At 46.1% G+C, this 26353-nt stretch overlaps 1 protein-coding gene across 25 annotated transcripts in view; it reads left to right on the forward strand.

Annotated features, from left to right (window-relative positions):
- The window catches only part of EPB41L3 (erythrocyte membrane protein band 4.1 like 3), a 971190-nt gene that overhangs the window by 507892 nt on the left and 436945 nt on the right, over positions 1–26353 (forward strand). For all 25 annotated transcript variants that reach the window (XM_069620665.1, XM_069620670.1, XM_069620666.1 and 22 more), the window contains exon 7: positions 8507–8725. In XM_069620665.1, the coding sequence (XP_069476766.1) occupies positions 8507–8725 (219 nt within the window). The remainder of the gene's footprint in view (positions 1–8506; positions 8726–26353) is intronic.

The raw sequence follows: 26353 nt of genomic DNA on the forward strand, positions 1-26353 counted from the left end.
AGCAGGCGGATCCTCATGGTAGGGGCAAGGGTGTCAAGGAGATGAGAGGTGAAGGTTAGCAAGGACAGCGTTAGTGGAAGAGCCAGAAGCAGGGGTAGGCTGAAAGTAGAAGCAAAAGCAGCGACTGACACTCGCTTCGTTGCTGTAATAACGGAGGAGGCTGACAGTGAGGGAGGTGGCTCGGACAGAGGGCTGAGGGGCCCCCGGCGGGAGGAGATGAGAGAGTGGTCAGTCCAGAAGAGGGGAGGGGTGAGCAGGTTAGAGATGGGGATGTCTGCAGAGATGAAGGCATTGAAATTGTGTCCGGCTGAGTCGGTCAGACCGGTAGGAAGAATGATAAGGGACAGGGATTTGCAGATGTTGCAGAACGATGAAGTGGCAGATGAAAGAGATTCAAGGTGGATATTGAAGTCTCCTAGAAGGAGGAGTTTGGAGGTGGAGGTTAAGAGAGAGAGCAGACGAGCCCTTCAGAGACAGGAAAAGAGGGATAGGGCCAGGGGCATGTAGATGGTAGCGAGGGTAAGTGAGAGAGCAGGAGAGACTCTGTGCCTACAGACGAGGCATTTTGAAAGAGGAGTAGGTTTGAGTAGTGTAAGGGTGGCATGGTATCACATGTATGACACTAACACAAGAGTTACGAGTTTCAAAAACTTTATTCAATTTGTGGGGTTTGGAAAAACTCCATTGCCCTATATAGCTATGATGGGAGTAGTCTCTACCATCAAATAATAATCAGTCTTTGTCAAATCAAAATGGCCTATAATAACAAAACCTAATGCCTGCCCTATCTCTTTCACAAAATGTGTGTAAAGGGGAATGTGTATGCAAAGACAAGTCAGTGTTCTAACATAAAAGATCAAGGTGGCTCATTCAGCTCTCATCCCCATGTTGGACAGCACGTTGGATAGCACGGAGTAAGGCGGCTCCCATAAACACGATGACACACTCTGGTTCAGCTTATCAAAAAAAAGGGCAGTTTAAAACGTGGGTTGAGGCCCGCTTGGCCTTCAATGTTAAAGTCACCTATTACAGTTTTCCAAAGGTTCTTTCACAGTTCAACAAAAGTTCACGTAGGTCTCCCTCTGTCGGGCTAGGACCTGACAATCACAGCAGTAGAAGGGGTGCCCTTCTCCAAGCTTTATTCACATTCGTTACGGGTTCCCTTGCCCTATCTCATTTCATATCCCAGGTCTCCCTCGGTCGGGCCCAGACCTTACAGTGATGTATAAGACTTTCGAATGTGCAAGGTTTTTCCTATAGATCTGGCAGGACCACTTCGACTTTCACTTTATCTCTCCCTTATGGTATTTGCCCCAGTGTCTCTTGGTCTTGATGGTTCCAGAACACAATCAACAAAGTTCAAAGAGATCTTTCTGTTAAAGCAATCACCTTTTAACTTCACCTTTCAACGAGGTTAATCTTGACCATTGTGCGTTTCAGAGTTCGTTCATTTGCCGCTTTATAACAAGACATCAAAACATTTTGTGGAGACTTTCGAGTGGGCTACTTCCTTTCCCCTGGACCACTCCACTACTCTGTATCACTGGCTTCACAGTTTTCAGTAACTTAAGAGTTTCTTTTGAATCTCATCAGCATGTGCACAACCTTCAATTGTGAAATGCACTGTTGCGGCTTCAATCTTTCTTGACACAAACTGGCCTTTCATGTCTTTTGCTAACTCACCAGGTGTGTACATTCCTTTTCTGTCTGTGCGGATTTGATTCCCGAGTCAAGGTTGATACCACAGGCTTGGCCTTTCCTCCTCAACTCTGTCGTTCATCTGGGAAGGTCGCTGGCGTCCTTGACACACAATGCAGGCATCTTTCTGTCTGGGATTTGGCTTTATCCACATATCCTTCATGGTTTCCCGGAGGCAACGACCACCTGCAGGGACTTCCAGGGTTTCTCCACCCTTCGCTCTGGTCCCTTGATCGATCATCCTGCTACAGTGGGTTCACCTTTGCCCCAGAAGAGCTGCTCCTTCTCGTGTCTCCTCTTGTTCAGAGTGTGTCTCTATGTTCTGCCTTTTATCCGTGTAGGGGGAGCTAATGGGTATCAGATGTATGTGATTAAGGTCAAGTGCCTGGCTTTAACGGGACATGTCCAATGATATATGTAAGGGATAGCCTCTTTACGCTGTCGCCATCTTCCTCGGGCCAGAGTTTGTGTAGAGGGGGGGTGGGACATTGGAGAATCCTATAAAATAGTATGGGGTTTGGGGATGGGAAAGGGGGGGGAATACCGCATCTCACCATCGTTTCTCACCTCCACTCCCTGAAGCTCCCTCACCCCGGTGATCCTCCTGCACTGGTCCACCACCAGGGCCGCGAGCCAGAGGCGATGGATGTGCCCATGACACCTGAGAGAGAGAGAGAGATCCCCAGGGACTATCAAGTGAGACACCCTTTGGTTTCTCACAGTAGGCATGATAAAGGTAGGAACCCACTCAGGGAAAATCAGGGCCACTCCACCTCTGGACTGGTTGGGCCTGGATTTGGAGAGGGGCTTATAGCCCTTGGGAAGGAAAGTGTGAAGAGCAGTAACAGCAAGCGTTGAACCATGTCTCGGTGAGGGAGTGGATGTTGCGGTCAACGTCTTCAAGAAAGAGACAGATGTCAGAGGAGTGTTTAAAAGCAAACAGCAGAAGTAGCATTTAAGGTAGATAAGTGAAGCTGGTTTCCACCTTTGAAAGTTTTACAAGGGGGGTGGGATTAAAGGTACTCCCATTGGTGGTGGTGAAGAGATTGGTGAGGAGGAAGGAGAGGTAGCATGAGAAGGGAGGAAGTTGATGAGAGACAGCAGGTGCCGGTCAAGAAGGACATCAGGTTGCAAGGCATGGGCCATGACAGTGCCATTATGATAGATGTTAATGATGCACCTAGTGGATGAGAAGTATGCCAAGAGTACTTCCCACCTGGTTCCACCGTTAATGAGCGAGGAGGAAAAAGGGGATAGGATAGAGACCATATGGGGGTCCAAAGGTCAGGGGAAGGGACAGTGAAGAGGATGTCAGTGTTTGTCTGGAGAAAGCATTGACATAGGTACCGGCAATAGTGAGGCCGGTGATGGAGGGCAGGAGCGCTTTCTTAAACTTTGTCCTTCCAGGCTTTGAGAGCGGGGTTGGATAGGTGATAGAGTGGCAGTTAGAGTAGATAGGGGAGACCGAGAGCACCATGAGTGTAGTGGGGGTGGGAGGGTGGGTCGGGAAGAGGGACTGCACTATACAAGAGAAAATCACCCGGGGGGCTTTGCAGCCACAGAAAAGCAGGTACTTAGACAAGAGATTAACAGGGCAGTGGGTGTTAAAAAACCATGGTTTGAGGTTCAGCATACATGGGAGATGATGGCATTTGGGAGAGGGTGGCAGGTTTTAAAACAAACATATATGGAGTCCCAGTGCAGAAGAGGCAGCACAGCAACTTAGGCAAAAGATAATTCAGTGAACCAAGGTACACCCATTCAAAATACCAAGATTCAAATGCAAAAATGACATTCAGAAATGCCTAGATTCAAATGCAAAAATAACATTTAGAAATTGCCAGATTCAAATGCAGAAATACAGTTGGAAATGCCAAAGAAACAAAGGACGGCGAGCCAATTAAGTAAGCAAGATACGCTACCAAGAGTGGCTGAGATGTGTAGGATCCTCTGAGCTGCTACTGCTTGGTAAATCCCTCAGTTGAGGGGGTTTTACCTGTTCACAACCCGTCATAATATCCCGGATACTAATAGGTATTAATGTACATAACAAATGGCATGCACAAAGGGCGCCAGCCATTTTTCATGTTTTAAAAAAAAAAGGGAACTATACAGCCCTTTCTACATTCACATGGCTGTTGATTGGGAGTAGTGTGGTGAGGCAAAAGGTCCTTCATGACTGTGAGGACAGGTTAGTGTTCTTTGAGGGTGGAATCTTCATGCTGTAGGGGCATAGGAGGGTTGTAGTGAAGATTGAGAGCTCATGTGGTTGCAGCACAGGACTGGCAGTGTGTTGAGCCGATAAGGTGGTGTGGATTGTGGACTGTTACTTGCAAGTAAGGCGCACATTTCAAGCCCTCTGGCTGGCTGTGCCGCTCACCCCTGGTTGTTATTATGGAAACACTGGGCCTCATTATGAGTTTCGTGGTACCTGGCAGTAAATCTGCTCATATACAACCAAACAGTATTACCATTACTGCCATTTGGTCCGGCGGTATTACCGCCGGATTACAAGTGGCAACAACAATTGTAAATTCCCATTTCATGGAGTCCCATTTCATGGAGTCCCATTGGAATCGAATGGAGCATTTGCCAGTAATACCAGTGATTTATGCCGGTACGGCGCCTGATTTACTGGCTGTTAGCTGGAGGTAAATCAGGTGACCCACCGGCCATCTTGTAGTTGGCGAGTGGGGTAACGTGCCGGTAAACTGACAACTTTTGACTGGATTGTGTGTTTCAAATGACTCAACACAATGGGCCTCATTATGAGTCCGGCGGTAACTGAGGCGGTAAAACCGCCTGGTTACCGCCGACTCGTATTACCATTCCGCCTCCGTGATTCCCGGAATTACCGGGGCATTACAACCCCAGTTTTCCCGGGAATCACGGAGGCGGAATGGTGTTACTCCCCATTTCCCTTGAGTCCTATGGGACTCAATGGGGATCATGGAAACGCCGGCAGCATCTCGAAATGCTGCTGGTGTTTCCTCGTCCGCCCGCAGGCGGGCGGTGTTAAACCCGCCAGGTCAAACCTGGCGGGAACATCACCTCCCGCCTGCAGGAGTCGGGATCAGGCGATCCGGAAACAACAGTGGCGGCGGGTTTACCGCCACAGTTATTTCCGGACCGCCTGATTTGTAATGAGGCCCAATGACTTTTACAGCATGATGTTCATGACTAATTTGATAAAATAGGAGTGAAAAGCTGTTCTATATAGGACACAGAATAAAAAATTATGCATTTCATGCCCCAACAGTACCACAGAGCATTTGGATGCACCAGGTTATGTGCATGCTCATCTGAACTTGTGTCCCTGATAGCAATGCTGGATGCACAGTAAAACACATAACCTTTTATGGATGTGTGATAGACTGTTAGGGAGAATTCTCAGAAATGTGCAAATTCCCCTCTACCTTAGAGACCCCCAACACTTTGGTTGGACTCTAGGACTTTTTAATTTTTAACCTGGAGACAGTGAGACCTTTTTCCTACTCTCTCGTGTATTTTAATGTGATTTTGAACTCTGTGTTTCTCTTGGTTATGGAGTCTGACAAACTCCATAGGCATCATCTTTTTACATTGTGACACAAAGCACCTTCAGTGCAGTGCCACAGGGAAGTCTTTCAGATTTCCCAAAGGTTTAAATACCTTCTCTTGGAGAAACTACCGTTTCCAAGAGCAGTGAAGTGAAATTGACTTTACTTACATTTGTAACTTTCTAGACCAGCACACACTATCTTACAATACGGTGCTGAAGGGGTATATCCTTTGTTTAGTTTCTCATGTAATCATTTTATGTTACCCTTTCTACAATTAATGGCTGGTGGCAGTGGTTTACTTTTAACTACCATTGGGAGTTTTTACCATGGGCTGCGTTTGCAGCTGCAGTTAAGCACCCATGGGTGCCCATTCTGTCAAAATGTCCACAGTCTTCTTTTTTCGACCATTTCTTGTTGGAAAGGTCCGTCTTGAGATTTACTCTGTATGCCAAACCAGGTTTGGTTGCTTTGTTCATTTTGTCCTTGGCAGTATTCATGAGTGAAGCCCGCCTTTGGCTCCAGTATGCATGGCAAGAGCAGGACGTGAGGGAGGTGCCCGAAACGCCCTGTGCTTAATCCCCTTGGTTACAGGAATGCACCCAAAGGTGATTGGCCGGCTGGCTGTCTAGCAAGGACAGCCACCCTGCTGTGTGATTGACAGCTAGGCTGGAATGAATGGGAGAAACCTGCATAAAAGGTGAGGCTTTTTGGCTTGGAAGGCAGAGTCGACCACTGGACGAAGGAATCCGAAGAAGAACTTGGAAGAGACGCCTGCTGCAACTCCTGGACCGTTGGTTTGCCCGGTGAAGCCCTGCTGCTTGGCTGAAGCTCTGAATTTGTTTCGACTAGAGAAGCCCTGCAAGGACGACTTCTCCCCTTGAATTGGTGGGACCAATCAACTCCAGTGAACTTGTTTGGAAATCCTCTCGAAGATGGCTGTACTTCGACTTCTGCTGCTGGAACCGAAGTGCCAGGGAGAGGAACACTAAATCGAGCAGATCGCTTTTAAGTCTGACCCGAGCGCTAGGAAGATCCTCCGGACTTCGCTGGTGCATGACTGACCAAGCCTGACCCACCTCAACAGAGTGCTGGACCCCAGAATCAAGGAAAGTCTGAAGTGGTATCCTAGAACCGCAGTGTTGCTATTTCCTTTCATATGCGAGGAGCTGAAATGCCGAAGTGCCACTGAATTGAAGTTTGCCCGTTGCTGTCGCTGACCGTCCTGTTGTGTTGCATGAGACCCCAGACGTCCTCCCTCTTGTCCCCACGACTGAAGCCCAGGAACAAAAGGATCTGCAGAGCCACACAGGCACAGAAGCCAGCTGGAACCATTTCTTCTAACCAAAAGTACTGTACAGTCTAAGAGAATTTAACTCTTGTCTTGTAGCCTTTCTTGTTCTCAGTTGAAACTTGCTTGGTTGCTTCTGTAGAGTTGCTTGCATCTTCTACAACCCACAAGCCTCCCAGCTTGTGGCCCTACTTGTTTGTACTTTTTGTACAAAGACTTCTAAAACATTGTGCACGACTTTTACTTACCTGCAAGAAGTGCTTCAGCCCACCTAGACTTTTGCCTAATTGACATTATCTGGCCTGGCTCCCCTGAATGACTCTTCACTCCTCCGATTGTGTGTTTTTACTGTTCTTCCAGGAAAGGGTTAACTTACTTTGCATTGGGGGGGTTTAAAAGTACTTACCTGCTTCAGAACATTTGTGTGATCTCTTGTCTTATTCTGAAACCTCTTTTCTTTGACACCAACTTTAGTATTGCTCTAAATGTACCAGTGATATATTAATGTCCACAGTGTCCTAACTATTTGTGTCACCTGAGGGTGTAGGAAGTGTCTGTGTGCCATCCCAAATGGGTACTTTCTGATTTAGAGAAACTAGGAGTGTGTATTCTGAATTGTATTTGTGTTTTACTATTATATTACCCCTTCCGAAGAAGGCTTATTCAAACTGACTGTTAAATAAATTAATAATTGTTTAATCAAGAAACCTTGAGAGTAAGTGTTTATTTGGATACTTGTCACTGTGAATCTCTGTGTAACTCCCCTACTGCTCACATTGACCCCCCTTGAGATAAGCCTGGCTGCTCAGCCACACTACCAACTTGTGTAGTACAGACCTATACCAAAGGTTGGGTTCCTATTGCCAGGAGGTTAAGGTTCTTGCAGTGCACCCAAAGGTGCATAAGCTGATATACCACATGTGCCCTACATTACAAAGTGAGTTGCAATTTTGCCATGCCAATTTATTCATTTCCAAGCCAGTTTTAAAGGGCCCCAGCTAATCACATTGTCATTATTATGCCCATTGCAACTGTCATTTCTGGTTTTGCTCCAGTAAAAATCATGGTCAAGCTAGTGTCTACATTGCTGCCCAAATAATGATCCTAGTCTCAAAAAATGTAATTTAATGGTTGCCCAAGATAAACATTTTGTCAGACTGGTGTCTACCTGCTCCCCAAAAGCAATATAGTTGCAATGCAAATCCCAACCCTGCTGTGGCAGTGTTCTCCCAGTAAAATACAGGCATTCTGAGTTCTGCATTGCCCTGGTGCGTAGAACCCTAATCCACTGAGTATGTAGTTGTCCCGTACCCACCCCGGATGCTTAATGTTGTATGCACACAAATTATCACACACTGCAATATTTACTTGCCTTGTAAACCTGGTCCCTCATTCGTGCTTCTTCTCAACAACCTTCCTGCCACAGCTCTTGCTATGGCAAGCACTGTCAGGAAATGGGGATTCCATTTCATATTTCACATGCTACTTCCAAAGTCCTGGCTCCTCCGCACACATATTAGTCCTTATGGGAACAGACTTCATAACCCTGGGCAAATGTTGATATGCCAAGGTCTATCAGGCTCTGCCTCTGATCCATACTATGGCTGTTGCTAACAAGGGGCCCCAAGTGTCTGTAGACAATTGCAGATTGCAAGACACCATGCTTGTCTAGGTGAGCATTTCACAACCTGCCCTCCTGAGCACTCCACTCTGCTTGGTGTATCCTCTATTGTGGGCTTGGTGTATCCTCTATTGTAGGTATTGGGGAAGTGCACCATTTCATGGAGAAAGGATGCAAACATTGTTGGAATATCATTTGAGAAAACATGAATGTGTTGTTTCATTGGGGTATTACTCTGCATAGGCAGAAACGGAAAAAGGCCTTACTATTTGGGTCAAAAGTCTAAGTAATTAATGGGTTCAATTGATGCCAACCTTCCCAGTTTGTGTTTAAGATTGTGCTGTTGTCTCCTCAAAGGTACTACCTCTGCCTGCAGCTGCGAGATGACATAGTCTGTGGCCGCCTTCCCTGCTCCTTTGTGACGGTAGCACTGTTGGGTGCATACACCGTCCAGTCTGAGCTTGGAGACTACGAAACAGATGAATATGGGAGCGACTATGTCAGTGATTTCCAGTTTGCACCCAACCAGACAAAAGAGCTTGAGGACAAAGTAATTGAGCTGCACAAAAGCCACAGGTAAACGAGCACAGTGCAATATATTTGTGCAGAACAAGTACATTTAGCAGACTTCACTTGCTGAAACTGTTAGAGCAGATCTTGATTTCTGGGAATGGGTGTACTCGGGAGGGGGGGGGTGTTGCTATGTCTGGACAAGATCCGGGGCTATGCTAATGTCAGAGCTGTCGAGACTCGGGGATAACTAGCCTTTTGGTTGTATATTTTTTATATATATATATATATTTGGTTATATATGGATCTTCCTTGCTTGTCTAATTTAAAATGTCTCTTCCCAAATGTACATGCTGCATATTTGTTTCTTGTATCTCCAAAAATCCGCAAAGGTATTCCATTTGAAAGTCTTTTAATTGTATATGAGTTTCGTTTCTAGTCCGCCATTTAATACAGTACTCTTGCTATCATATTTTAGCACAGCATATAGTGATAATGGTTTTTTGTGAGGACATCTTCGACAACAGATTCAAAGTAAAAAAAAAAAAACATTTTTATTACCTTAAATATCAGGATGGAAAAACGTCTATCTTGCCCTACACTACCATGGTATTTCCCTACCAAACCAAAACTAAGGGAACTAAGGAAAGAGGTCCACAAGTTCAACTTAGGAATCTGTGTCCAAAACCTAAACTTGCTCTCACAACTAATCTTATACAACGTGTAGGGATGTCGGTAATAAACAAAATAGCGCTTAGCATGCAGTTCAGAGCTTGGTCCAGCTCATAGCTTTCTTTTTACTCCCTTTCCCAAGTGTAAAGTAGTTCGAACAAAAGTCTTAAGAATTGTCTTGAGTTCAAAAGAAATACAGGTTTGGTCAATACTCAGGACTCCCTTACCCAATTTCGAAAGACGCAGTTCAAACACAACAATATCCTGAGGCCATTTTCACAAGACAATAAATAGTTCTCACCTCAGGGACTCCTTCACTAAGATTCCTGTGCCACGTTGATATTAGGGTGTTCGTTGATATTAGGGTGTTGTATTGGTGTTTCCCACTTTTCTTTAGATTCTGTGCTACACTTGTACCCTTGGTATATAGCTGGTGTTTGGACCACAAAATGTTCTGGTTGAAAATATCAGTTCAATTATATTCACCTTTTTAAAGTTAGTTTCCCAAGGTTTCCTTCACTTTATGTAATAGCACATATTAGGTTTGTTGGCTGTGTTAAAGATGGATTCACTTTAAAGTTTAAATGTTGTTTTCTTTAATTTCACAGTTAATGCTGCACATTAAATTCACTGGGCCTCATTACGGGTCTGGCGGTAACCGTGCTTGTGCTACTGGTGGGTTGCCGCCGGAGCCGTAAAAAATTACCAGCGCCTGACTTCCCGGTGCCACCGGGCTATTCCAAGTCCAGTGGCTGGGAAATAAGGCACTGGCAATTTCGTTAATCCCCATTCCCATAAGTCTGATATGGGGACACGGAAGCACCGGCACTGTTGTTAACGGTGTCGGTGCTTCCGTGCCAGCTTTGCTTGCTGTGACCGCTGTGCCCGGCAGGGTCAGACCTGACGGGCACAGCGCTCCAGCAGGCAAACCCATAGTTTGCCGGTCCAGAAACAACAGTGCCACCAGTAAGCTTACTGGCACCGTTATTTCCCGGACTGGCAAACTTAGAATGAGGCCGACTCACTTGGTTAAAGTTAGTTTCATCTGAGAGTTTATTAAACATTGGTTTCTTTAAATTCACAGTTGATTGTTTAGCACCAGAAAAATATAGGCGTTTTGTGCGCGATGTAAGTTTCATTGACTGTATTAATTGGCTCACAAAATACTCATGTGTTTAGGAAAGCTTCCTTTCTTTTAGAATGTTCACAAGTGATGATTTCCTTTTGTACGGCATTCAAAATAATGCATATTTGTTGAAAACCCTGTTTTCCGTTCGTCATTCAGAAATGGTTAAAGGTTTCTAAGAAAATTGAAACTTACAACAGAATAATTTACTAAGTCTTTGACGTTTGTGTTTAAATGCGCGCAACGTTTGGAGGCTTTTCATACAGTGCTTTTATCTGCACGTGACCACTCCATAACAAAGTATTCACTCCGCTTTATGAGCTAAAAGGCTCTAATGTTCACTATTTCATAAGGATTTTGATCGGAGATCTTCAATAACGTGTCTTTCATTCATGCGAACACTCTAATTCAAAATATCCTCACGTGCTGCTTCAAATACTCGCATACCAGGTTTCTTTTTATTTAGCAACTCACTGGTTGCTCTAATGCGAGTACCTGCAGCACAGATCTTCCGGCCTTAGGGTCTTTACTTTAGGGCCCTCCCACCTGCCCCTCAGGCACTCCTGGGTTGGCTTCTGTCCCCAGGAGAAAGAGTACCTTGAGCATCAAGAAAAAGGGCAGTATCACAGCATGGCCCTCTTTTCACGCTTCTCTCAATTGCACAAATCCCCAGCTATTAGGCCACTCTTCCCTAAATCATAAGTGCGATGCACACAGACAGCCACTCGCTGTCCCTCTTGGCCTCTCTTCTGGAGCTGTAATTCACTGCCACTGCTCTGGTCAAAACGTCCTATCTGACTCTCATTAGGTGGGGCTTTTTATACACCTGCAGCCCTTTAAAGGCTGCAGTTGTGAGTTCATAATTAGCCATGCCTCACAATCATTTATGGGACATACCTGGCCTCCACTGGTCTCAGCAGGCCTCTTCTTCGTTTCAGTACTTTCACAGTCATGTATGAAGAAGTTAGGGGAGTTGGTTTGTAATAGCCAATGAAGACGGGGGATGGGTTGGTTTGGTCATTTTCAGGGAAAGGGGGATACCATGCTTCTCAAGGGTACCCCACTCGCAGTCCTCAAAGACTATCGACCCAGGTAATCCTCCCTTGCTTGCCCACCCCCAGGGTCAGGATCCAAAAGCAATGGGCTTTCCCTGGCCACCTGCGTATAGGATCCATGGGGGAATAGGAGGGAGAATACCCTCATGTTTGTCACATTTTACACTTGCTTAATTTTAATTTAAGTACATATGCTATAAGATTGTTTTTCCAGTGTAGATGTGTGCCTCCTGTTTGGTCACAGCAATTCACAGTACCAAAGTTTTTTTGGGCATTGAGCATTATGCTGACGTTTGTGTTTTGTATGCCTTGTCACGTAAGTGATGGGGATCAGCAAACCAGTCCGACCGAAATATCTTTTAACAGCTTCTTGATTAAAACAAAAACAGGCACAGATTAGTGTTATAAATGGAGGTGCAAGGGTTTTTATTGAAAATTCATTGGGCCCTAGGGCCATCCCATTTGTTAGGATTCCAGGCTGCATCACCAATCCAGGACGACGGCTCTGGAATTGAGGCTGCCTCCCCTGGCGCTTACACACCAGAACCACACTTCGAATGGATTGTGTCCTCTCACGTATTCCTCATCTTATGATAATTCGTTATCGCCAGCTTCGCTGCTTCGGAATTTTTTTTCCGGTAGAGGGCGCTGTGCTCGAGGTCGTGGCGTTGATTGTCCCTCGACGGCTCCGTACCTTGTGGACGTCACTGATGGTATAAATGTCTCGAGCCGCGCCCGTTGGCTTCAGTTCCGTTTTTCCGATTGCTTCGCTCTCGAACGGCGCGCTTCGACATTTTCTACTGAAAATGTCATCTTCTTCAACACCTTCAACACCCAAGACTGGGTTTAAAAAGTGTATCGACGCAGATCGAAGATGTCGATCACAGATCCTCACCGCATTTGTCTCTGGTGCCTCGGTTCTAATCATCGAACCGGCGACTGTGGCTCCTGTCAGTCAATGACGGAGAAGGCCCTTTGTGAGAGGAAAGGTAAACTGGCAGTGGGGAGGGAAGCTTCCAAGGCCCCCTTGAAGGCTTCAGCTAAAAAACATAAAAAATCGAGCGATTTGAAAGAATCGGATCGTCATAGACACTCTTAAGAGATTTCGATCTTGTAGTAGATCAAGGCGCTCTTCATCTTCCTCTTCTAAGAGAGTGAAAAGGAGACATAGATCTCCTTCGTCATCTTCCGATTCATCGACCGAAGTGGTACGATGCCCGACAAAGTCGGATTCCCCTAGAAAATGGGAGGAATTCCGAAAGAAGATGATGGAGGTATTTGAGAATGCGGCCTCGACCTCCTCAAAGAAACCTCAGAAAAGCCGTACCCCTGTCGCTCCGTTGGACGACAAAGGGAAGTCGGGAACTACTGTGGTAAAAACCCAATAGTATGGAGGATATTCGAAAAACTCGAGTCGACGCCAAGTCGTAGAAGACTCATCGAGAGTCGAGTACCTCTCCGATACCGCATAAGAAACAGAAGTCGTTGAAAACTTCCACGACTTCGTTGACGCCTGTGTCGAAGCCTTCATCGGGGTCGTCGAAGATTCCTTCGACACCTTTGAAGAATCTTTCCATTCCTTTGACGAAAACTCAGGAGGAAGAGAGGAGATTTACTCCATTACCAAGATCAGACTTTTTTAAGTCCATGTCTTCGATTTATGAAGAATTTGGCTCTGAGGATGAGAATCTCTCCTTTTGGAGTGCAATATGGCACTAGACAAGTTCCAGAAGAACTTATAGATCCAGAATCTAAGATGAGACCTGTGCGAGACTCTGCATTCTGCTAGTGGCATTGACCGGAATTGGAGTTTGCTAGACCTGACCCTGCAGAACATGCAGATTCAGGGTACAGGAGTCTGATGAATAGAGTGATAGAATATATGGGTTGGGGTAGAACCTCACCCACTTTTGAACAGGACGATATGACGGACAGAATTGTTCGGGGTCCTCAGAAGGATCCAGTTCTCCCCTTCCATAGGGCACTTCAGAGAACAGTGGAGAAGAACTTGCAAAATCCTGAAAATATTGCTGCTGTAAACAGTAATTTTCCAAAGAAATATAGACTAGCTAGTTCTAATCCTGAATATTTAAACAGACATCCCACTCCAGAAAGTCTGGCTATTCAAGCAGCATCTACTTCAAGACAGACTGCATATCCTACTATCCCCCGGATAGAGAGGATAAAAAAGTTGATGCTTGGGCCCATAAAGTTTTCACTTCAGGTAGTGTGGCTCTTAAGTCAACCAATGTCACCTGTACCCTGGCCAGGTTTACCCATACCCTGTGGGATTGCATTTCGGCGGCGGCTGATCATATTCCGGAAGGCGATGAAAGGGAAGGCTTCCTGAATATTGTCAAAAACGGGAAGGAGGCAATGGGGGAATGCCTCCAGTCTGGACTGGATACTGCTGATAGTATCAGCAGATCCATGGCTGCGAGCACTGTATTACGCAGATTTACGTGGTTGAGGAAGCTGGGGTTTGCACCAGATGTGCAGGCCAGACTTATCAACATGCCTTTTGATGGCTCGAGGCTGTTTGGTAGTAAGGCTGATGAAAGCCTAGAGAAACTTCAGACCTCAAAAGCGGCAGCTAAATCTCTTAGCGCCTGCATGCGTCAGCCTCAGAAACCCTATTCTGGCTCATCTTCCTGGAGGGGTCGTTCTTTTCGGTACTACTCCTCTTTTGGTAGGGGAAGAGGACAGGCTTTTCAAAGAGGCAAAAGAAATGTCCCTCGTGGTGGACGAGGAAGAGGTGCGAAACCAGCCTCAGGATCGGCATCTTTGCCCTCAGCCGCTCCTTCAGCCGCCTCCAAATCACTCTGAGACCTTGTTACACAAAACCCCAGTGGGAGGCAGGATCTCTCAGCATCTGAAGGAATGGCGGGGCATTCCCTCAGATGCTTGGGCACTGGAAACAGTAGCTCATGGTTACTGTCTCCCCTTCCTAAAAAGGCCTCAGAACCATCCACCGGGAACCAACTCTGTCAAAATTCCAGATCCGCTCCTGTTGCAGGATATTTTATGCCTGCTGGAGAAAGGTTCTATAGAACAAGTACTTGTAGCGGAGAGGAACAAGGGTTGGTACTCCCCATACTTTCTCATCCCAAAAAAGGACGGAGAATTGAAACCCATCTTGGATTTAAGAAACTTGAACAAGTTCCTCAGGAAGGACAAGTTCAAGATGGTGACCCTTTCTCAGATCCTTCAGGCTCTCCAACTCCAAGACTGGTTGGTATCATTGGACCTTTAGGATGCTTAATTTCATGTGCCAATCCATCTCAAGCACAGAAAGTACCTGAGGTTTGCGATTGGCAATTCTCACTATCAATTTCGAGTGCTGCCATTCGGGTTAACCTCCGCCCGAGGGTTTTCACCAAATTAATGGCGGTGGTGGCAGCGAGTCTCAGGAGAGGGGGATTCACGTCTACCCCTATCTGGACGATTGGTTGATCAGAGCACATTCTCTCGAACAAGCTCAGGAACATCTTTCGATCACCTGCCACTTCCTTCACAAATTGGGCTTCTCCCTCAATTTCAAGAAGTCCCATATGGTACCATCCCAAAAGCTCAATTTTTTCGGAGCAGTCTTGGATACTTCCTCGGGAAAAGCATTGCCTCCCGAGGTGAGAGCTCTCCACATTCTGAAGATGGTAACAAAGTTCCAGGATGCCCAGCATCTGCCGGCCTTCCATTTTCTGAGGTTGCTCGGCTTCATGGCGTCCTGCATTTTCCTAGTACCAGAGGCCAGATTGAGAATGAGATCCCTTCAATGGGCACTCTGAACTCAGTGGTCCCAGTTCTCGGGGAATATGTCGGATCTTCTGCAAGTCCCGAGCGCAGTTGCTCAGGATCTACTATGGTGGGCTTGCAACAACATCATCCTCAAAGGAGAATCTTTTTGGCAACTATGGCCGGAGATAACAGTAGTAACGGACGCCTCGCTCACGGGGTGGGGAGCACACACCAATGATCTGACAATCAGCGGTCGTTGGTCTCCATCGGAGTCCAAACTACACATCAACCTATTGGAGCTGAGGGCAATCAGACTAGCGCTGAAGGCCTTCCTGCCCTCTGTACAGGGAAAGAATGTCCTGATAATGACGGACAACACAGTGGCCATGTACTACCTCAACAAGAGAGGAGTAGGGTCACTACCACTGTGCAGAGAGGCAATGGAGCTCGGGTTCTGGGCAATACGAGAAGAAATCTCTCTATCGGCAGTTCACCTAGCCGGAGAGCAGAACACAGCGGCAGACGCTCTGAGCAGGCAGAGCACAGTCTCCCACGAGTGGGAGCTAGCTCAGGAAGTTCTTCTGGAGATCTTCGCCCCTTTGGGGAACCCCTCAAGTGGATCTGTTCGCTACCGCGATCAACCGGAAGTGCGAACAGTACTGCTCAAGGGAATTTCCTCCGAGAGGAGCTCTAGGAGACGTGTTCGTAGTGGAGTGGAAGTTCCCACTTCTGTACACGTTTACTCCAGTCCCCGTGATTCCTTGAGTAATCAGGAGGTTGAGCAAGTTTAGGAAAAACATGATCCTAATTGCCCTGGATTGTGCCAGGAGGACGTGGTACCCGGACCTTCTGGACATGTCCATCTGCCTTTCAATACGTCTTCCGCAAAGAGAGGATCTTCTCTCGCAAAAGGAAGGTCGGGTTCTCCATCCAGAGGTCAAGACACTCAACCTTCACGCATGGTTTCTGAGAGGTTGAGATACAAGGATTGGGATCTTCCGGATGACGTTATGGAGATTTTGCTTTCGGCCAGAAGGCCAGCAACAAAATCTTTGTACCAGTGTCGTTGGAACAAGTTCAGTAACTGGTGCAAAGATAAGGATGTGGATCCTTTTCAATGTGGCACCCTAATGGCGCTTTCTTTCCCATTACATCTAGCCAATTGGAACAATTAAAGGATATCTTGCTGCGCTGTCCATTTTGAAGTGCTCCTTGGAAGAGGTTTCCTCCTTCAAAATTCCATTAATCGTTCAATTCCTGAAAGGGCTTTCTAACGTACACCCTCCAGTACCTTTTCATGTCCCAACTTGGGATTTAAATCTACTACTTAAGTTTCTAACTTGTATACCTTTTGAGCCTCTACACTCTTGTCCTTTGAGACTTCTAACATTAAAAACTGTCCTTGTGGCCTTAACATCAGCCCGCAGGGTTAGTGAACTACAGGCTCTCTCATGTAAACCTCCATATACTACTTTTTACAAGGACAAGGTAGTTCTTAAAGTTAAACCTTCCTTTTTACCAAAAGTAGTTTCTGACTTCCATTTGTCACAAAAAATCATATTACTAACATTCTATCCTCATACTCATTTGGGCAAAGAAGAGGAGAGACTGCATAGACTAGACCCCAAAAGGGCTCTCGGTTTTTACATTTCACGAATGTCAAAATTACATACATGGAAATCGATGCATACTTTCATCAAGCATTATTGCTTAGATGCTGCCTCCTCCAAGGAGGGGTTATTTGCCAAGGCGGTACTTCATTCCGTCCATGAAAAAAGTGTCTAGTACTCCAACCTCCAAAATTGCCACTGCTATGGGAATCTATCATAAGATGAGGAATACGTGGGAGGACACAATCCAATCGAAGAACAAGTTACTTACCAACTGTAACGTTCTTTCGACTGGATGTTCCTCCCACGTATTCCTCATCGCCCCTCCCAACCTACCCCGCAGTACAGTTTGCGTTTTCTTACACTTTCCTCTCACAAAGAGTGCATCAGTCATGAGGCACGCCTGGGGTTTCCTCCAATTTTTCATCGAAAAAACCGAACTGAAGCCAACGAGCGTGGCTCGAGCCATTTATACCATCAGTGATGTCAACCAGGTACGGAGCCCCTCGAGGGACAATCAACGCCACGACCTCGAGCACAGCGCCCTCTGCTGAAAAAGAAATTCCGAAGCAGCAAAGCTGGCGATAACGAATTATCATAAGATGAGGAATACGTGGGAGGAACATCCAGTCGAAAGAACGTTACAGTTGGTAAGTAACTTGTTCTTCCCAGCAGCCTTTGCCGTTGTGTGCTTCTGGATCCATCCCAGATGTGACATAGGGCCTCATTACACGGTAGGAGGTAACCATGGCGCAATTGGCGCCATGGCTACCCCCTACCGCCTTCTGGGTCCGGGTAGGCGGTATGGGGACTTACCGGGTCATTCAGACCCTTGAGGACCCAGTAAGTCCCCATGCCAATTACCATTCCTCATTCCCATTCGAGCCCCCAGAGGGCTCAATGGGAATGGGGAAAGAGCTAATAACGGTACTGCTATTTGCTCTGAAGTACCTCAGTGGGTCCCTTCCTTAACGTGTGGTCTGACCACACATTAAGGACGGGACCCGCTGAGGGACCTCGTAGTAGGGCGGTAGGGGATTACCGGTGCCGGTAATCCCCTATCTCTTACCGTGTAATGAGGCCTATCTCTTACCGTGTAATGGGGAACTGCTGTTTTTCATACAGAGCTTCAAACCTTGTTTTCTCAATTGACTGTGTCCCTGCTGGGTCTGAACTTTCTGGAAGCCCTTACTTTCACACTTGTTCCGCCCAGGGGGTCCTTATGTTTTCTTTTGGTTTTGCGTCCTCGGTTTTCTGGTCCTATTCTGTGTTACCACCTTCTTATCTTTCAAGAACACATTGACCCTCATTACAAGCTGGGCGCAAAGGGATACCGGGCACCAGTAATGACACCGGTGCCGGTAATCCCTTTGCGCCCTACTATGAGTACCCTTTGCGGGTCCTTCCTTAACGCCTGGTTTTAGCAGGCGTTAAGGACGGGACCCGCAAAGGGACACCGGGGTCAATAACGGTTTCAATTTGCCTTACCGTTATTGCCGCCTTCCCATTGAGCCCTATGGGGGCTCAAATGGGAACAGGGAATGGCTATGGTGAATGGGGAATTACCAGTCCCGCTAACCTCGGACTGGACCGGTAATTACTCAATCCACCAGACCGGAGTCGGAACGATTTTGGAGGGAGCCATGGCGCTAATTGAGGGCCCTTGTCAGGTAAATCTCTTCTATTGGTGTAGCCTGGTGTGACTTTTTTACACATTTTATTTAATTTGGTTCACCGCAGAAGCAGATATCCCAAAACTATAAAGTAGTATAATATACAGTGCAGAGATACATACAGTGACAAATACAACATTAAAGGTCGGAGGAATTTACATAAGCTTCAGCTGTGTAGTGAAGCTCCTAGTTTGACCTGCTTGGTTCTAACATGGGAGTTCTAGCAGTGCTATAACGATCTTACTGTGATATACAAATCAAGGTCAGTTGATACGTATGGAAACAACATAGTCCAGAACATTTACATAACAGAGGAAAGTATTCCATGTTTTCCTGTCAATTACTCCAACATCCCTGCCGTATCCCCAGATTGCTGCCTACACCTAAAGATTTCTTTCAATGTCTCCCAAATATCACTAGGTCTGGAGCTTGCAGGTGCAAGCATGCAAAACTCAGTTTCTGTATCATTACACCATGTCAAATACGCCAGCCATCTACCATCTGCGGGTGGGTCTGAGCTACATCAAAGCATATAAGGGTACATCTCTTGGCGGTCAGCAAACAAATGGACAATAACTTCCCGGCACCCTTCCCCAGACTCGGAAATCAGCCCAACATGCAATATAATACTTCCTGGAAGTCTCTACTACCAATATCTGACCCGTCCTATCCAACACCTGGTTCCAAAAGTCGGACAACTTAGGGCAGCTCCAAATCATATGCTGGAATCGTGCATCTGCTTCCTTGTATCTAGGACATCTAACTTTGGCTGGATTATCGAATATCATCTGTCGAGAAGGGGTTAAATATGTTTGTTGTAACACTTTATACTGAATCAATTTAAACCTAGCATTTAGAGCAACGTGTATATAGACACATATAGAACCACGTCTTATCATCTAGTTCCATCCCAGCATCTTCCGGCCATCTCCCTTTAAAGGAGAGTTCCGCTACAGGGGTTGCATTTTGCACCTGCCGATAAATACTGGATATAATGCTTCTAGCAACAGACAAATGTATATTATACTTCAGGGGCACAACAGGCTCCAACAGGAAGTTAAGAGTCCAATCACGAAAACACAGACCATTCATTTTAAAATGTGTTCATTGGCATTTCAATAATCACAATACATCGCAATTTAACATTGAATTATCTTAGTGAAAATAGCGCCACAGGATAAAACAAAATGAAAACAGTAAAACAAACAACTTGGCTTGCATTCAAAGTACATTCTGTCAGCGAAAATAGTGATATGGGGGGTCGGGGGGGACTCCAGTCGGTGTGCCAGTAGGATTGGACAGATCCCAAAACACAAATAGGGATAGGGCGCGCAATATTTGTATATGTTCAAGCATCAAGACAACTCTAATGTTAGATTCAGAGCTGTTTATCATCCAAGGGATAAAACATTGTCAAAGTGTGTTTCCATGCTTCAACGGCATAAGCTGAGTTATCATCATGAGTCCGCAAAGCCCAAATCACGCTTTAGTCTCAACTGCACACCAAGTCTGGAAGTCATTGCGCACATATTGTGGGCCTTTTTTAAATTTCCACTCCATAGCCAAGCGCCTCTTCGCCAAAATGCATGCGAGGTCCCTAAATTTAACTTCGCTTTTTTTATTTGCACGGCCTGGAGTATATACCCAGTAAACATTTGAGTAGGTTCCAGTGGTATCTGGTAATTCCAGCCGCTGTACAAGCCCGTTAGATTTGAGCCCAGAACCCCTGTGCCTTGGTGCATTTCCAAAACATAAGTATTAAGTCCGCGTCCTCTTGTTCACATCAGGGACAAGCTGATGTAATGTTCGGTTTAAATTTAGCCACCCTATTAGGGGTCATGTAGCTGCGGCTTAGTATGTTAATTTGGATCAATCGGAATCTCGCGTTTGGAGAATTTGTTTTGTAAAAATCAATGCCAGATCCCATTGTGCATCTGATATTTCAGCGTCAACATCTGTCTCCCAGTGCAGCATCAACACAGCGTTCCTAGTACTGGTGCCCTTAAATAAACATTCATATGGGCGCGATACAGGCCTCCAACCATCTTCCAGGTTATACATTAGAGCAATAAATGTCTTTTCCTCCAGCTCAGCAGGCCATGCACCCCATTGGGATCTAGCTGCTTTCACCACCCGCGTCGATGTCAAAACTGGCATTTAGGTAGAACTTCCCGTGATAAGACTCCCCAGATCTCTAAATGACCCATTGTCGTACATGTCCCCCCAGGTGGCTATTCCAATGCCTTCCCAAAGCCTTGCAGCATTCAAGTCACTTACATTCGTACAAACATCCACCGTGAGTGGGACGCTGGGTGAATAAAGGTGGTGCACGCCAAGTAATTTCAACACCCTGGCACATATCTCATTGCCCAATTTCACAAGCATGGGCTGGGGACCGATACAAACTCTCAGAAGCCAAAGGATCTCCTTAAGCTAGAAAGGTCTCACCAATGACAAAAGTAATTTGGATTCAGTCGTATCGGTGTCTGACAGCCATTTTGCAACAAAACCTAACTGGGCTGCTAGATAATAAAGTTCCAATTTTGGCAACTGCACCCCACCATCCACATGCGGTAGGCACAGCACCCTTGGTGCCAATTTGTCGATTCGAGCCCCATAAAAAAATCTTTCAGCAAATCAAGTGAGGTGGAAAAAGGCTGCATTTAAATAGTAGTGGACATTAGCAAAAAAAAATACAGCAACCTGGGACACAACATTGGGGAAAGTGGGCATCCTTGCCGAATACCCCTCTGTATATTCCAGGAGGCCGATATCTGCCTACCCGACTTCACTCTAGCCGCTGGGGAAGAGTAAAGTAATGTGACCCAGCGAATAAAAGCATCTCCAAACCCAAATCTCCTCAAAGCTGCCATCATCCACTCCCGGTATACAGAATCAAAAGTTTTAGTAGCATCAAGGGATGCAACCACCCAGCATTCGTCTCTAAGATTAGATTGGTGAACTACATGTTGTAAGCAACAAAGGTTCAGGGTGGTATTACGACCTGGCACAAACCCAGTTTGGTCAGTGTGTATTAGGGCAGTGATAGCCTTACGCAGCTGCTCAGCCAGTACCGTAGTAAGCAGTTTCACATCACTGTTCAATATAGCTAGGGGAGGTAAAAGTCACATTTCTCCGCAGGTTTCCTAGATTGGTGTCACCAGTGTCTATCGCATACTAGCCGGGAGCAAGACACTCTGGTACGCCTCTTCGAAAATCTTTAACACCGGGGTCAGGGTGGAACATTTTTCTTTATAAAATTCTGTTGGGAAACCATCAATATTCTGCGCTTTACTAGTGGAGGGGGAGGTAATTGCTTTACTGATTTCTTCCACCATAACAGGATGATCCAGGGAGGAACTCTGGTCAGTGATAAGTTTCGGGAGTCGGATCAACGAAAATGCTTCAGCTATCCTATCCGGGGCACCTGAGAGTCATGCCTATATAAACAAGTGTAGAAAGCGGTGAAGATGTCAATTGCAACCTGGGAGCGCCATTGCGCTCCACAATCATCTTGTAGTTAGGTAATTGGGGTACTAGGCCGCTCATGTTTGCACAGCCATACCCGAGTCCTCCCAGTTTTATCCCCCTCCATATGAGCACCGGCCACCTTGATAGCATAGTCAAACTTGGACAACCTCTCCTACGCTTGCAAACATTGTGATCGTGTTCGGGTTAGTTCTCTCTTGACAGATCCCGTTCCGGGGCACGTGGCCTCCAACATATTTATCCTATTCACCATAGCCGCCAGATATTCCCAGATTTGCCTACGAATGCCCCCTAGACTGGCTATAATTTCTCCCCTGACCACCACCTTCATAGCCTACCAGACAGAACCCCAACTATTCACGCTTCCAACGTTATCCTTCAGAAAGTTGACCAGTGTATCCCGCATTTTGTCCCTGAAAATAACACCTCCCAGCGCCTCCGTAGGCATGTGCCACATCAGGATAGGGGGTCTGGGACTTTTGGACTTGCATGTAATCACCAGGGGAGAGTGATCGGATATTGTACGGCCATATACTCTGCATTTATAAATTCGACCACCTGCGAAACACCAACAAAAAAAATAATTGTATTTGTATTTATTGGGTTTTATATAGTGCCTTTGTCTTAATCAATTCTGATATGCATCTTATGAGGGTGAGTAAAAGGAGTAGCCCCTAGCATCTGTATGTAATTTCCTCCACATATCCACCAAGTCCAATTCGGACAGCAGCCTATTCAAGGCTTTAGTTGCCAACCAGGGAAAACGTCCTGTCAAGCACAGCATCCGTCACACAGTTAAAATAGCCACCCCAAGCAAATTTGGAATATGTCGCACCATAGCCAAACCACCTCCTCCCATCGATTGATAGCATCCTGATCCTCCACTAATAAATGGGTCTCTTGAAGAAGAGCGATACCAATCTTACTCTAGGTGAGATAGGACTTTTCCCTGTTCCTACGCATGTATGACCCTAACCCCTTCCATTCCAAGTCAGCCCTTTAATCTGTGACATGGAAGTCTTTATCACTCCCGCCACCCTAGTTCCCATGTAGCCCGCCCCATTCTCAACCGTGCTAATCCAATGGAGACTCATTTGCATTGCAAGTGTCAGCTTCCCACAAGCTTAGCCAGGAAAGACAGTGTAAGCACGATTAAGGAACTGCCACGACTCCGGTATATCCACCCCGTCCCAACCATAGTATGCAACAAGCCTTTCAACAATAACCAAACCACAACTATACAATGCACCAGGTCTGGGGGCTAAACATGGTCTAACAGAACCACTCTGGTCAGACAAACCCATACATTGGAGAGCTGCCAGGGTCATCTGTTACCAGGTAATACGCCAGCAACTGGCCGGCGCCAAGTAATTACTAAGTTGGGGTTGGCTGAGACCACCAGTGGGCAGCAGACCTTCGTCCCCTACTGAATGAAAACAAGGGAATGGTATGTGCAGCATTGTGCATTATAATACTCCATTGTGCAGTAACGTACTCCAGGAGATTCTGTGGCTAATGCATCTCAGGGCATAGTCTGTCCCTTGACTCCCCAGATCAGCCTGCATAATATATGTTCCAATCAGTTTGCCAATATCCAGATGTCTCTTCCATGGCCAAAAGCTACAACAGGTTTTAAGAGCAGTAGCATTTGTATTTGTATTTGTATTTTATTTATTTGTATAGCGCACTAGGCCCGAAAGCAACCAGGCACATGGTACAAAAAAGGCATTGATGCAGTTGCAGGCAGGATAAATATACAGGCGCATATCATAAGGCACAAGGGTACAGAAGTGGCATTCATACGGTTACAAGAAAACGTATTAAATTCACAAGCAAGAAAGTGCCAGTAGGACAGGAGCAGAGGAATAGGTGGCTTAGGGTGGTAGTGTGTGGGATGTAGAGGATAGCCATAGCTTGGCTTTGTGTTTGAATAGTGTAGCGGATGGGAGGGATCTGATGGACAATGGCAGGGAGTTCCACAGTTTGGAGGCGAGGACTGGGAAGCTGACACCTCTGGCAGTCTGTAGGTTGTATTTGGGAATTGTGAGTGAGTGTGCTTGGGCAGATCTTAGAGTCCGTGAGGGGATGTACTGAGAGAAGCGGGAGGCTAAGTAGATAGGGGCCAGGTTGTTGACACATTTATAAGTGAGAGTCAGTGATTTAAGCAATATTCTTTGGGCAACAGAGAGCCAGTGTAAGCTCTTCTGGTGTCAGTGATGTGCGCCGATCTGGGAATATTGAGGGCTGCTCTGATATCATTGTTTTGGGAGATTTGCAGTTTGTTGAGATTACGTTGGTTGGTGCCTTCATAAAGTGCGTTGCATTAATCAAGTTTATCCAGAGCTAGTGTCCTGGCGAGAATAATGCAATTCTGGGTGGAGAGGAATGGGCGGCATGCTGTAATCAACTAACATGTGTAGGCCGATGCAGCGGCAACTGCGTTTGTTTGTCGACAATGTGGAATCAAGTTAGATACCTAGAGTTTTGGTCTCTTTAGCCACTTTGATGGAGTTGCCGTCAATATTGAAGGTGCTGAAGGACGGGTCAAGCTTGTTAAGTCTTTGTTGGGTGCCAAGGATGAGGGGCTCCGGCTTGTCATCATTGAGACAGAGCTCGTGTAATGCCATCCATGCACGGACGACTTGGTATACTTCGTTCAAAGGTTTAGCGTCTGCAATGTAGTCACCAGTGATGGGGATGAGTATCTGGGTGTCATCTGCGTAGTTTGTGTAGGTAACACCCAGATAGTCAAGCACATCGAACAAAGGTTTGGTGAATACATTGTAGAGCGTAGGAGATACAGACGACCCTTGAGGAACTCCGCAGGGGACCGGAGATGGGTCAGCTGAGGCGGTGGGTGAAAATACCCTCATGTCATTTGTCTAGGAAGGATCTGATCCATTTAGTGGCATTTTCGGAAAAATGGGCAGCTGATTTCAGATGTTGGCATAGGATTTGGTGATTGACCAAATCAAAAGCTGCCGAGAGATCCAGGAGTAGTAGAAGGGCAAGTTTGTGTTTTTAGATCTAATAAGGCTGTTTCTGTCCCATGCCTGGGTCTGAAGCCAGATTGTCTTATGCCAAGTAGATTGTTAGTCTCCAAATATTTCTGTATCTGAAGGTAGGCCTCTCTATCTAAAATGTTTAGGAGGAACGGGACTGTGGTAATCGGTCTGAAATTGGTAGGTATGGAAGGATCTAGTGTAGGTTTTTTCAGCAGAGGGATTACCCAGGCATCCTTCAGATTGTTGGGGACAATTCCAGAGTGAAAAGAGGAATTGATGAATGTGGTAATGAAAGGAGCAAGATCATGGGCAGATTCCTTAATGATAGGTGCCGGGCAAGAGTCCCCTTGGCAGTTGGAGGGTTTATGGTTACTGATGATTTTTTCAACCTCAGGGATGGTGAGAGGAAGGAAGCTAAGTGGGGGCTGGGTGAAAGTGGTAGTGGTTTTAGGTGCAAGAGGTTTGGAGAGGAGAGAGTTTTGTTTGGCATTGATTTTGGCTTGTAATGAGGTTATTTTGGAGAGGAGAGCATTTTGGATGTTATTACACCAGGCGCTGTCTTTGTTACAGGTATCAGGTATAGACGAGGGGGATTCTAATTCTTTGAGAATTTTGAATAGCTCCTTCGTGTTAGATTCAGCTTGCGAGATACGCAGGTTGTAAGTTTCTTTTTTTGCCAGTATGGTTGCTTCCTTGTAATTAAGGGATGCAATGAAGAGGTTGTCTTTGTTGGCAGCACAAGGGAGACTTTTCCTGAGCGTTTCCGCCTTGCGTTTTTCTTTACGCAGAGCTCTAAGTTGTGGAGTGAACCACGAATTCAGGTGAGCTCGTTGTTTGGCTCTCCTAAGTTTAAGCGGGGCTATGGTGTCAATAGCTTTGAGCAATGTTTGGTTGAAAGTGAAAGTGTCCACTAAGACCATGGGGTCGTTGTGGGATGCGGCACAGTTGTTCAGTATGGGTAGGATAAGCGGGAGTAGCTTGTCCCTGGTGACATCCTTTTTATTCCTGGTGGGAATAGCGTGGGCTATCATAGGTTTAGTGCTGGGAATGGTGGCTGGTAGGTGGAAGATAATGACGTTATGGTCTGACCAAGCACAGGCTGAATTGGAACTTATTGTGGTATTGCAATTTAAGTCTACGAGCCAGTCAAGCGTTCTATGTGTAGGTTTGAAGTTGTGTTGTTGAAGGCCTAGGTTAGATACGATACTTGCAACTTCTGTGGCCATGAGATCCTTAGGTTCAGATAGTCCAAGATTCAGGTCCCTTAACAGCAGCACTTGTGAGTTAGGCTTAGTGTTATTAGTCATGATAGATGTAATATCTTCTGCA

Source organism: Ambystoma mexicanum, chromosome 5q, assembly GCF_040938575.1.
Source record: "Ambystoma mexicanum isolate Mex_15411 chromosome 5q, UKY_AmexF1_1, whole genome shotgun sequence".
NCBI classification, from domain to species: domain Eukaryota; kingdom Metazoa; phylum Chordata; class Amphibia; order Caudata; family Ambystomatidae; genus Ambystoma; species Ambystoma mexicanum.